The 12,781-nt window shown below is 35.2% G+C and overlaps 1 protein-coding gene across 2 annotated transcripts in view; it reads left to right on the top strand.

Moving 5' to 3' along the window:
* Window positions 1–12,781, top strand: part of EML5 (EMAP like 5) — a 103,376-nt gene that overhangs the window by 79,132 nt on the left and 11,463 nt on the right. Inside the window, exons 28-32 of one of the 2 annotated variants that reach the window (XM_082284176.1) lie at window positions 5,390–5,468; window positions 6,511–6,640; window positions 7,331–7,429; window positions 9,326–9,346; window positions 12,186–12,359. In XM_082284176.1, the coding sequence (XP_082140302.1) occupies window positions 5,390–5,468; window positions 6,511–6,640; window positions 7,331–7,429; window positions 9,326–9,346; window positions 12,186–12,359 (503 nt within the window). Of the gene's footprint in view, window positions 1–5,338; window positions 5,469–6,510; window positions 6,641–7,330; window positions 7,430–9,325; window positions 9,347–12,185; window positions 12,360–12,781 lie in introns of both variants that reach the window. The other variant, XM_082284175.1, reaches the window with a different exon arrangement.

The raw sequence follows: 12,781 nt of genomic DNA, 5'->3' as shown, positions 1-12,781 counted from the left end.
ATTGCCCTTATGATAGATGGCTGGAATTCTCCTTCCACATGCACGAACTGACCCTATCCATATGTGAATTCACCCCAACATGCTGTTCATGCTCTCCTTCCCATCTTTTCCACACAGTTTTTGAGCATGCAGCGAGTTATGCATACAGGTATATGACCACTGTGTGTTGCATATGCCATTAGTCACTTTGCTGCACATTAAATAGCGAATAAAAAATATCTTCGGCTTTCACACTTTTAAAAAAAGCACTTGGAAAATGTATTCTCATGTCCGTCAACATTCCTGCTTTTAAATGCTCAAGTTGTTATCTTGAAACTTAATTGGGAAGAGAATACATGCATGCTTGTAATTTGAGTTCCAGTTCCACTGCTCTGGATCAATATAGAATTAGTCTTTCCTGGACAGATACTTAGATAAATTGTTTAGGTGACCTGTGAGATATTACAGCTGAGTAAAAGTTGCCAAGTCTTCCTGACCAATGTACATTCATTTTATTCTGTTGTGTGGTAACGTTTGAATGTAAATGTACTATAATGATTACTTAAGGATGATATAAACCTGTGTTTGTAGAGCATTTAAGTATAGATGTTCTTCTCAAGCAGTTGTAAAATATGAGATTGTTTTACCTCTTCTCCCATTCTATCACAAGGGATTAACAGACAGCAAATATTATAAAAATGCCACATTCTAGAACCAAGCAGCAGAGAAATATTCAGTTCCAGTAATGTAAACCTCTGTCAGAACCATGCCCTTTCAGTTTTTACTGCTTTCATCAAACTTCAAATATGTTCTTCTGCTGTATTTAGTTTTTCTGCTTTTTTTTCCCCTCCAACTCATTTTTCCCTCTGTGTTTCAGGGACATTAAATGAATTAGGGCCAGGGTAGGAGAGGAGGAAGGAGAGGAAGTTTAAGTGCTGTGTGTCAAGTATGAAGCTGACAAGTAGAAGAAGGGCTTTTTATGCTGTGTTCTGTTAATTTCTAGAGCAACAGTAATGAGATGGTTGCAAAATTGTCCATGACAAATCAGAAATTAAAAATATGAAGTCTTTCAAAGCATTCTGGAGTGAGCAGAAGGTGGATTGGGTAGTCTTGCTCAATCTTCCCCTACCCTCATCTGTAAAGCAGGACATTAGTTGTTGATACAATTCTTAGTCTGTTATTCAAAGTAATAGAGAAATTTTTTGCATGATTGTTAAATCTAGAATCTGACATTTTTGTTCCACATGCTGGCTGCTATGTAATCTACAGGAAGCCGCATTTAAAGATTTCCTTACTCTATCAAAAGGTCTGTCTCTCAGCTAGAAAAGTGTCTGGAGCAGAGAGGAGCATATCTTTTTCTACTTTCCTTCCTTCAAGAAGGTTTGGATTTTTTTCTGCTGCTCTGTGTGTAGACTGGCAATCCTATCTTGGGTGTCGATGCTTCACAGCTGAGTTAAGTGGCATTTTGCTTTTCTTTTTAGTCCTTAATATGCCTTTGACAACTGTATTTCTTCTTCTCCAGAAGCCTTTTTGAGTTCTACAACATGCCTGTAGAAGCAGCACACACAACAAACAGCATGCCAGTCTCACATTTCTGCAGTACTCCCTACTCTACTTGCTGTTTGATTTTATTGCTGCTGCATGGGATGAGAGAAGAGGTAACAAGACAGTGGAAAGCTGGTTCTTGGGGAAACTAATGGTTAGGACCAACAGAATCACTGGTATACAATCTTCCAATTTTCAGCACTTCAGCACTGTTCCCAATTTCCATGTTTAAAAAGAGAAAGGTACATGTTGTATTTACTTAATTTAAAAAAAATATGTTTCAAAGGCAAAATTGTGTAAGTGGTTTTTAAGAAACCATTTTTGTACAAATGCTTTTTGAGTAACTTGCATTTTTAAGTGTGCTCCTAGTTGCTGAATAAATGAGCTGTAATTATGGAAGTATCAAAGGAATTCAGAAATTTGAATTACAGTTGAAAGTAAAATTGTAGATAGGGAAAAAATTTGATTAGCAGCTCTTAATATCATTAACTTGTTACAGAAATCAGTTACTAGATATGCTTCAATAACTATAATTTTTAACCATGAAATAACAGCTTATGTATAATGACAGCTATGTGCAATTCATTTAACTTGTTAACCCTATTCATTCTTTAGAGAATTTTGATTGCACAGGCGGAGAACTGGTTATTATTCTGTCATTTAACTTCAGAGGTTGTAAGCACTAGAATTTGTTCTAAGCAGTACTTATATTCATATGCAAAAAATTCCAATACACTTCAAAACCCAACCAAAATTTTATTTGTAATATTTTGGGAGATCAGTGACCATTTCAAAAAAGATTTTGGGGAAAAAAATTACTTTTAGGAAAAAAGAAGGAATCTTAATGTAAATTTACTTCAGATGTTTAATGAAGCTGTCTGATTTATTCCTTTCTCTTCTTCCCCAACTCGGCAAATATTAGCAGGAACTGGGCTGTGTTAGTTTCTCTTTTTCTCTGTGTCTTCATTTACTTCAATGAATAAGGGCGGTTTTTATTCTTTGTATCACTGAAGTGCTTTTAGAAAGCCCATTCCCCATACTGAATCTGTGCCTTTAAATTTTTGTTTGTACATTTCAGTAGTTTTTCTTGATTGGATTTGATTCAGCTGGGGTAGCGCACAATGATAAGAGGACTTCTGTGGCACTGGGAGATACCTGTTGCTTCCTGATCAGGGTATTTGCAACTGAATTTGGTCATCTGCTGTGGAAGTGGGGAACAAATACAGTCAAGCATTTTTTCCTCTTTTAGATGGCCTCTCTCCTTATGTTTACCATCTTAATATGGTAAACGTTGTGACCTGCTGGGAGATTTTTTCTGTTGACAGTTTAGAACATTCCAAAGAAAAGTGTAGTTTCTTTATTTTTCAAAATGAAAAAGTGAGGAATTGGCCTAGAAGTGCTATTGTTGTTGTATGACAGACTAGGTAAGGGAATGCTTGGAGTCAGTGGTGATAGGACAGAAGAGAAGACCTGGAAAAATAGCTTGGCAGGCTGGGAATCTCACAGCAAGTATAAAACCTGGAAAAAAACAGTTGAGAGACAGTAGTGATTCAAGAGGGATCGTGGAATTGTATGTTGGGATTGCTGACAGAAGTCAGAGAGATTCCCTGCTTCCTGTACTGGCCAGTGTGCTTGTATAGATTATGAAGACAGCCCAGGCCATGCTTGCTTTGCTTTTCCTCCTCTCTTCCAAAAGTTAGGGCGGTTACTTTGTCACCTTCATGTACTAAAGGTCAGGATGCTGTGACTGTGAGCTAGGTCCAGACTATGAAAAAAAAAATTCAAATGTCATGCTTTTCTGTCTCAAGGTATGTGTGAATCCCTTCCATTTGCAAACCTCAGAGAAGAAAAAAGATTTTTAACTGAGGACTTTTGAGAATGAAGTCTAGGGGTACATTCCCACCACACAAATTTCAAGCAGGACAGAAAGAGTGCATTTAAGTGCTGCTATCTTCTAATATTTGTCTCTGAAGAAGCAGACCTTACTGCATGTCCATATTGGACTTCTTTTTGGACCTGCCTTGCTATGGTCCATGTCCCCAGATCTTGCCTTTACTGCCAGTTTATTAGAAGTCTGTTTTCTAAGAAAAATAATTTTGGAGTAGCAAAAAGCAACTGTTAGTATACCATTCTTTGTGAAGTTACAGAAGTCTTCCTCCATACTTCAAATTAGTGTTCTGTGTCTTAATTTGCACTTACTCATGAATGAATATCAAATATGGGCCTTACTTATCTTCCTTCATGCCTTGAATTTTCATATTAACTTTAAATTACTATTTCATATTTTGCTCCAGTAATAATTTAATGCAGTCCATATCCCTCCCATGAAAAGATTTAGTGTTAACTAACTGTCGAGTGTGAAGTGGCAAAATTTCTTGTTAGATGTGCACTTGGATTTTCTATTGTGTAGATTTCACATTTCATAAAATCTAGACGTATGATGCTGAATTAAATATTTCAAGTACCTCCCTCCAGTCCTGTCTAACACAATAGGAAGCTTTAGTAAACTTGATCACATTTGGGTGATCCAAGCAACGGACAGACTTTACCAGACAGAAATTTTTTGTCATCTGGGTGTTTTTTGTAATTTTTTTCCACAAGTACTTACAGGCTTCTAACAGTAGAGGAATTAAGTGGAATATCTCAGAACACACTTTATATTTGCAGTGTAGTTTGCATTCTAATACATATAAATCTTATGTTTGGTGATGTGACATCAATCTATAAATTGTACTAAAATTAGGCAGGGAAAATGAAGAAATAAATCTAAGAAAATAGTATTTTATTTAAATAACTGGGAAAAAAAAGCTTTTCAACTGTCCTTCAAAATACACAGTGTACAAATAAATCATATACTATTGTTCTTAGAAAAGACAGTCATTATTTTGAATCAAAATCACTTAAGAACAGAGATGAAATTAGAAGTACTTCTTACTAAAAAGGAATATGAAAGAGACCTATTGCTTCATGTTTGATATTAGTTTATTGCACTGCCTACTGGATTAAATCATCTGGATGTCACTGAATCTATACATATAATTTATTTTAAAATGAATTGTTTCTCTTAAGGGTCCAGTTTGAAGGATTGTTATTGCAGCCACAAATGCTGTATTTATAGAATCAAAAATCAATGCTTCTGCAAATTACTAGGAATAGTTTACTAGTTACTATTACTAATTGCATATATTTAATAAATAAAGCTTATTTGCGTGTGTGTTTCTTTGTATAGGTACAGTTAAATGTAATGTGAGAGATGTTACAGATATTCATTACACATTTCTAATTGAGACTTCTTAGTTAAATCTGGGCTATTCAGAACAGTGGAACATAAATTATGGCTGTTACTCATGCATTTACATGGTCTTGGTTTACTTCTGTGTAAGCTTTGATCCATATCTCATTTCAGTTGATCTAAGAGTGAATGGGCAGGTGCATCTGGAGTTCTTTACAAACTATTACAAAAATAGGAGAAGTTAGGGGTCTGCTGGAGGCATGTGGGAACAGGCATTATTCGATTAATCAGGTAGCCTCTATTCAGTAAAATTACTACAGAGAAGATGAAAGTACCTTAAAAACATAGCTTGGAAAAGCTAAGAATATTTTAAAAGTGCCCAATCATTTTAAAGCAAGCTTTTTCATTAACCCATGGATTGTTGAAGAATTAGAGAACTTAGTATGTTAAACAAAGGATTTTTAGGTTTTGTCTTTCTCCTTTGACAGAGGTATGTCTTTTAAAGATGAATATGAATGTTAGTTGAGCAGGATAGGGCTGTAAGATTTCCCTATGCGTTAGCAGGTTGGAAGGTACTGTTAGTATGGAATGGGTGACGGACAGCCTTCTCTTATTCACAGTTCTTTATTTCAGACCACCAGTTAGTAGGGCATTGCCACAGCCGGAGAAACTGCAGACAAATAATGTGGGGAAAAAAAAGAGACCTATAGAGGTAAGAAAAATGTTGATCTCCTCTTCTTCTTGTAGGATTTTGTTTTGCCAGAAAATGACACATCTCTGAACACATTAAATGATTGTTTCATTCCAAATGTATCAAAGATGGAAATAGTGAATAGTGGGTAAATAGCAGAAAAAGTGGGAGAGAATTTTTACTTGTAAATAAAAAAAAAGTCTCTATTTCTTTTTCTTGCAAATGAAATGGAGTATAACTGAATTCTTAGTAATCATAAAACCTTAGAACTGACTGTAGAAAGCGGGATGTCTTGTTTAGATAACCGGATTGTTAAAGGGTGTATTATTGCTAATGAAACTAAGCTTTTTTTTATTCCAGTCTTTTAAAACTTTGTTTTAAGACTTCATTTCAAATTCATTATTGATACGAGTTTTAAAAATAATTTAAAAAATTCTATTAATGATGAGTTTAGCCTTGGCACCTGTTTTTTCATTACATAGCAATTGCAAATAAATATACCAACTTTTGATTAATCTGAGGTAGAAATTTCATCTGACCTTGGAAAATGCAGTTCTTCATACCAACCCAAGTATCATTGATGCTGCAAAATGTTTGGTGTAGCACAATAAACAGCTTTCTGACATCACTGCTCTAGAAGTTTTAGACTGTAATTCAGCTTTCTAGTTGATGGCAGGAATTAAATTGTGGACCAAGGCTTGTCATTCTTTGTTTCTTAGTGTCTTCCACATTCAAAGAGCTTTATTCTTCACTGCAGTTTATTTATTTATGTGCATGTGTATGAGTATCCCTTTCAGTGTATATATATGTCTGTGTGTATATGTGCACATTCTGCAGCATCCCCCTGGCAGGTATGAAAGGGTGACACAGCTATGTGTGACAAGCATGAGCAGCCATGTAAACTGACAGGGGAGACACAAGCTCAGTTTCTATTGCTTTGAGATATCGTTAAACTCCTTTACTACGTAAGGACATCATTAAAAAATAAAAGCCTACAGAAGACTGTAAAGTTCATAAGTGCTTTAAGGTTTTGAGTGTCTATTGATGTGAATATCTTTTTTAGGACCTAATTTTGGAGCTGGTATTTGGGTATCGAGGCAAGGACTGCAGAAACAATGTGCACTATTTGAATGATGGTGCTGATGTAATTTATCACACTGCATCTATTGGGATCTTGTATAATGTGGCAACAGGTAGGAGAAAACCCACTGGAGGGAAAATGTTTCTTTACAGACATGGAGTTACAGTTTATAAAACAATTAATATGCTTTAAGTATTGTAAAAGTATGTGGAAAAAATATTATTTGTTGCTAAAATTTCAGTCTGTAGAAAATATTCATAGTAGCTGCATAAGCAAACAAGTATACTGAAATATTCCTGGTGACTAAACTTTGAAGGAAGTAAAGATTTGGTTTTTTTGGTATTAGCTTTCTGAAATTTGAATGTTAAAATGATCACAGAAACTAAAAGAGCTGAACAATGGGGTAATTGTAATTTAATTTTTTTTGAAGCATAAGTTCATATTTTTATTTGGTTTACTTTTCAGTCATCTGTATCACATTCATTCCCAACAACCCATTTACTTTAGATAACTTAGACCTTTTGAAAAGTACAGAAAGCCATTTGTTTCTGTGATAGTTAAGCAACTTGATGTGGAAAACTTGAGGGAATAGTTCGGAGTTACTGAGTGCCGTGTGTTGAAGTCAAGATAAAAAATTATGAGTTTCTGCTTTCTGGTTTTAAGCTTCAAAATGCAACATGGCCATAATGCTGTTTTCTAACAAATATTATAAACTTTTCAAACATTAGCCAAGTCTCTGTGTATAAATGTTTTAATTAAAGTTGAACTAGGGTTTGGTTTGTTTTTTTTTTCTTATTTTTAGGCTCTCAGTCATTTTACCAGGAACACAATGATGATATTTTGTGCCTCACTGTGAATCAGCACCCCAAGTTTATCAACATAGTGGCAACTGGCCAAGTAGGTATGTTTGTATTTCTTTGTAAAAGGAATTAACATAAGAGCATGCAATCAGGGCCTTGTAAATTCATGATAAATCACAAAAATATTTGATTATGCTATCTCCGTTTGTATGAGTGTTACTCAGTTACCTGTCCTCTTTATATGTTTCTCTGAGTGTAATTGAATAAAGTTGACAAAAATATTGAGGCATGAAAGATTAAACTTATCTTTTGTTTGGAGTATTATCAAAACTATTTTTTCAGAAATCTTAAGCCCCATTAAATTAGTCTGGTTGTATTGAACTATCAGCTTATGTTAGACCTTCCAAAGAGTCATAGCCTTTCCAAAGAAGCTGAATAGAGCTAACCTTCATTTTTTAAAATACATGTCAATTTGTGTAGGTTTTATCTCATCAGGTAGATTTATAATACCTACTTGGTGCTTGGATATGATATAGTTGTAATATTCCAGGCAGAACCAAAGCTCTCATGGTGTTCCCTAGAGATAAATTTAGATTTAGAGGGAAAATTTATATATATATATATTTCATAGTGACATTAAGATCTATGAACTAACCAGGTTAAAGAAAAAAGAAAAGAAAAGAAAAAACCCATTTTTCATTTGCATAGCTGGTAGAAATTTCTGTTTCTTGATTTCGCAGATGAGTGATTTTTGTAGCCCTACAGTCTGGTTGTAGTTTTCATACCTTCCATTGATTCTCAGCAGATTCAAACCCACATTATTTTCTTCAGTGCATGGAATACAAAAAACCCTCCTTATTTGATTTCAGCCAAAATAGATTTTTTTTTTTCTTTAGGTTTGTTTTAGAGGTTTCATGTAAATACAGTCAGTTCTGCAGAGTTTATTACCTGCTTTCCTGTGTCTTTTGGATTTTTAGGTGTATATCTCATTAAAATCGACTCATTGATAATAGTAACTGCTTAGCTAAAATAGCTTTCTTTCTTGGTGAATTTCTTGCCTCACATAATTTTAAACAAATTTTTAATGGAAATTATTTAAATGGAAAAAATCATCAGCAGATTTTTGTCTATGGTTTGATTGCAAAGAACAATTGCAGGAATTACAAACCTTTTAATGTCTTTAAGAATTTGCTTTTTCATCGTATCTCTTAATCTGGCCCTGTTTCCCTTTCTGTAGGGGAAGGAAGTGAAACCTTTTCTTCTGCAGTGTTCATCTTACCCAAGACAAAACACAGGACTTAATCCTTTTTTTTATTTTCGTAATCATTTCTACATCAACTAGCAGTAGAACAATTTTAACTGTTTTGTAATGTGGATCAAGGCACACAAATCAAGGGCAGATGACACTTAAAAATTACATACACTTTTAAGTAGGGAATTAAAAATGAGCAGGAAGTGAAATATCTTAAAGCAGCACTTATTTTTTGATTTTGAAGTGATGTTAAGGAGTGTATATACTCTATAAAGAACATACTTGATTGCTGCTACTTTTCTTACTGATATAGTTGGCACAAATAGTATCACCATCATGATTTAAATCTTCAAAAGATGTATTGAATCTTCAGGTACTCAAATGCTACTTAGCATATTTTTCCCACTTAATTTGTTAAAATATCAATGACATTAAAAAAATATGTTTTCATTTACTTTGGCTGAGAGAGACCAAACGTACACCAAAACTAGATTTTTGTGTTGTAGGTCGAAATGGAAATCAAAATATATTCATTCATGCAGTATATTCATTCTATGATTTATTTCTGATGTGATCTCCTTTTATCAGTAATTACTCATCTTTAATAGCAGTATTGGTGCTGCTGCAATGCAAAAAGATGACATCAGGGTGTGTATTAAGAAATGACACTGAATGTGGCATATATTTTCTTTAGCACTTATCCTATTTCTGATCTAATTATTTTTCTGCTGCTTTTCCATTACAGGAGACTCAGCAGATATGTCAGGTAAGGGAAATGAAATTTTAACATCTTCAGGTGTAGTTAGTCTATCTAGCAGCCATCTGCAGCTTTATAGAGCTTTATAGTGATGTGAATTCATTTTTAGTTTATTAAACCCCGTGTCAGTCATATTACTGTCAGCATGAATATAAGTCAAAACAGCTCAGCATACTGTAAATATAGAAAAATCAAAAATATTAGAACACACTGAAAAACTGCTCTTGTTGAAGCATATTCCCTTCTTGCTGATTAGTGATTAGTGAGTTTTAATACATACTGCTACTGTAGCATTCCTGTGTATGCTTGCCAGTTTTGTAGACATGTTGGGGCTGACAACATTTGGTTTAGACCTTCAATTGAGTGTAATTTTAAACATGCATTTCTAAAGTAAATTTCATTGAGGAGGCCTAGGTGACTGAGTGAAAAAACTAATCACCTTTCACATTTATGTGCAATTGTCATGCAGTTATTACCACTGATTCAAAATGCTTGTTCTGATGTCAGTTTAATTTTTTCTATATCCTTTTGGGTCTTTGACATTTTGACAGTCTTGACTGAGCTATTTTTTATTAATATGTTGTTTTTTTTCAACTGTAATTATAAAAGCTCATCACCATCATGTGCCATTGAGCTCGTTGTTGAGCAGCCATAATTGTCTCGTGAAGAATCCTCAGAGATGCATAAATGTGTGGTCATGTGTACTAGAAAGTGTAATAATCTTCATGTGGATTTAGAACTTGTTCTGTAAGAACAAATGTACGTTGACATCTTTAATGTGTGTTGACTTCTCTTAAATATGGCAAATGGTGCTTGCTCTAAGGATGGGAGGAAGAATATAGGTACCTTTTATCTGTATTTAAAAAAGCAATGATGATATGGATATTTATATGAAAGAACATCTTTAGTCCTGCATATGGTGCCTGGACACTTTCGCTGTCTCACTTGCCTTCTTCCTACTGCAACTTCAGTTTGAGCTGGTGTATATTACTAAATTCTGTTGTCACTGACTGAAACGAGCACTCTTTTTTCTTCTTTATGGAACCATTAGTCTGGAATCCAAGCTACTGCCTGTTTTCATTAGAAAGCTGAATAGTTTAACTTAAAATTTATTGATGGCTATTTGGCATCCTTCTTACCAACAATTTTTGCTTTTCTAGTTCCAATTTTCAGTTGTCTACAGTGATGCAGGGGTTCTCGAAGCAGTAATATTTGTGATAGGGTGAAATGGCAAATAAAGTTTCCTAATGACTGGGTGTAGATTTGGTCCAACTTACTGAAGATTTTTTTTGTCCTGCCAGCCCACAGTAGCTTTATCTAACTGCTCAGAGAAGGAGATGACACCTTAGAACATCTCTCTTGTGAGAGTGTTGAGTACACAGGCAGGATGCAGTGTCAGGATAGAGACTTTCAGAAGGACTTCATCAAGTAGAAGGACCTAAGAGTCCGTGTTCTCTGTCTTGCAGATCTTGTTCTGAAAGATTTGGTCAGTTCTTATTCAGGAAATCTAGGTGAGAGTTTCTGTCTGCCACCCAAAAGAAAAGTTTTGGCCAAGGTTATAGGGCAGGTGCACAAGTCAAGTGTAATACAGAGTTTTACCAAGGGGAGCGTTGAAGAGTGAAAAACAGTCCAGAGCCATTAGAAAGCTTTCCCTTCTCTCAGTTTCCTGTAAGAACAGCAAGGAGTTTGCTGACAATTTTTGGGACATGACAGTTGCTGTCAACCCCTGCCCTTTCTGTTTTAATGGCATGTCCATACTATGCTGTAGTACCTCTCAAAAGGTAATGATAATACTATGTTGCTGCCATGAGAGAAAATTCCAATGGGAAATTAGAACAATCTTCCTAATTTTTTTTAAGACTGTTTTGCCACAGCTGTGGAATTGTGCTCAAACTGAATTTCATGTGGCTGAAATTTTGCCTAAGTCCCTGTGCCTACTGTTTCCCATCACATGTGTGCCTTTGAGGGCCTAGATTTAACTGATGAGGAACACAAAGCATGAATCTGAAAGAGAATTTAGTTTATGTGAATCTGGGTCTATGACAAGGACCAGTAACCTCCAGACTCTGCAGGCAAATTTATTAGAGATCAGAAGTGAAGATGTTTGAGAATCTTACTGTCCTGGAAATGCCTTAGGTGCTGTTCAGAGATTGTAAACTATACATGGATTGCAAGATCCTTTGAGAAAGCATTGCACTTGGGAAAAAAACTATCTGTCATCATGGTAAAGATAATCACATACATTAGTAGCATGGAAAGACAGTTTTTACTGCAGAGAGCTTGCAGTCTAAACAACACAAACTAAATACCATAGTTCTTCTACATCAATAAGCAAGCTGATGATTTGGCTGATGTTCTCCTAAGAGGGCAAGCATTTCAGACAGATGGCCATTTTGTAGAAAGGAGATTTTGGCCTTGTGCTGTAAACTGATTTCTCTGTAGCTATCAGTTGTCCAAAAGCCCCATGTAGAAGTTACATTCTTGATGAACGGCTTTATTTGCGAAGGTTTTTGAGTTAGCATGCTGACCTAAGCTTTACTAGGAGAAAAACAGGAGAAGACAGCTTGCTGTTGGAACTTCTGTTGTGCTTCACGAGTCCCATAACAAGTTAAGCAAAGTTTTCATCTCTGGTAATGTAATGAGGCCAACTTGTTTATCCTACTTAGTGATCCTGTTTGTCATAAATTGGTTTCCGAAGGGAGGCCAAAATCTCCTTTCTTTCCTTTTTTTCTCCCATCTGATCACAGCAATTTTATTTGTCTTATTAAAAAGTATTAACCGCTTCAATAAGCAAATTACTACACATTTTCAAAATGAATACTAATGGCATGTTTTTATATTTGTGTAGCTACAGCTCCTTCTATTCACGTGTGGGATGCAATGAACAAGCAGACACTGTCGGTACTGCGGTGCTACCATTCCAAGGGCGTGTGCTCAGTCAGTTTCAGTGCCACTGGCAAACTGCTGCTGTCCGTAGGGCTGGATCCCGAACATACCATTACCATTTGGAAGTGGCAGGAAGGTAGGAAAGTGACTGTTCTTGTAGAAGGTGTTTACATTGCTAGAGATACGTTGGCTTGAGTCAAGAGCAATTGTAACAGTAAAGTATCAGCTGATCAAATATTGCTACAATAAATGCTGTGCACCATGCTCTGTACAGCAAGATCCAAGATGGATGTGTTTACCCATTCTAGTGACTGCTAAATATATGTCCTTTGAAACTATTGGGTAAAGATCAAGTTAGCTTCCTGATTTCCAGTTAGAATAATGTATGGTTTTCTTTTTTTTTTTTAATTGTCATTATTATTATTATTATTATTATTATTATTACTTCATTCTTCTCTAAAGTCTGATTACTGACTAGGTTGTCATACTCCTAAAATTACTCCCAAAAGCTGCAAATTGCAGAAATGTGGTGCCAGGACAGATCCTCTGTGCATTTTA

The sequence above is a fragment of the Coloeus monedula genome (genome assembly GCF_965178545.1).
Source record: "Coloeus monedula genome assembly, chromosome: 6".
NCBI lineage: Eukaryota > Metazoa > Chordata > Aves > Passeriformes > Corvidae > Coloeus > Coloeus monedula.
The sequence above is the reverse complement of the archived record's forward strand: the minus strand, read 5'-3'. Positions and strand labels throughout refer to the sequence as shown.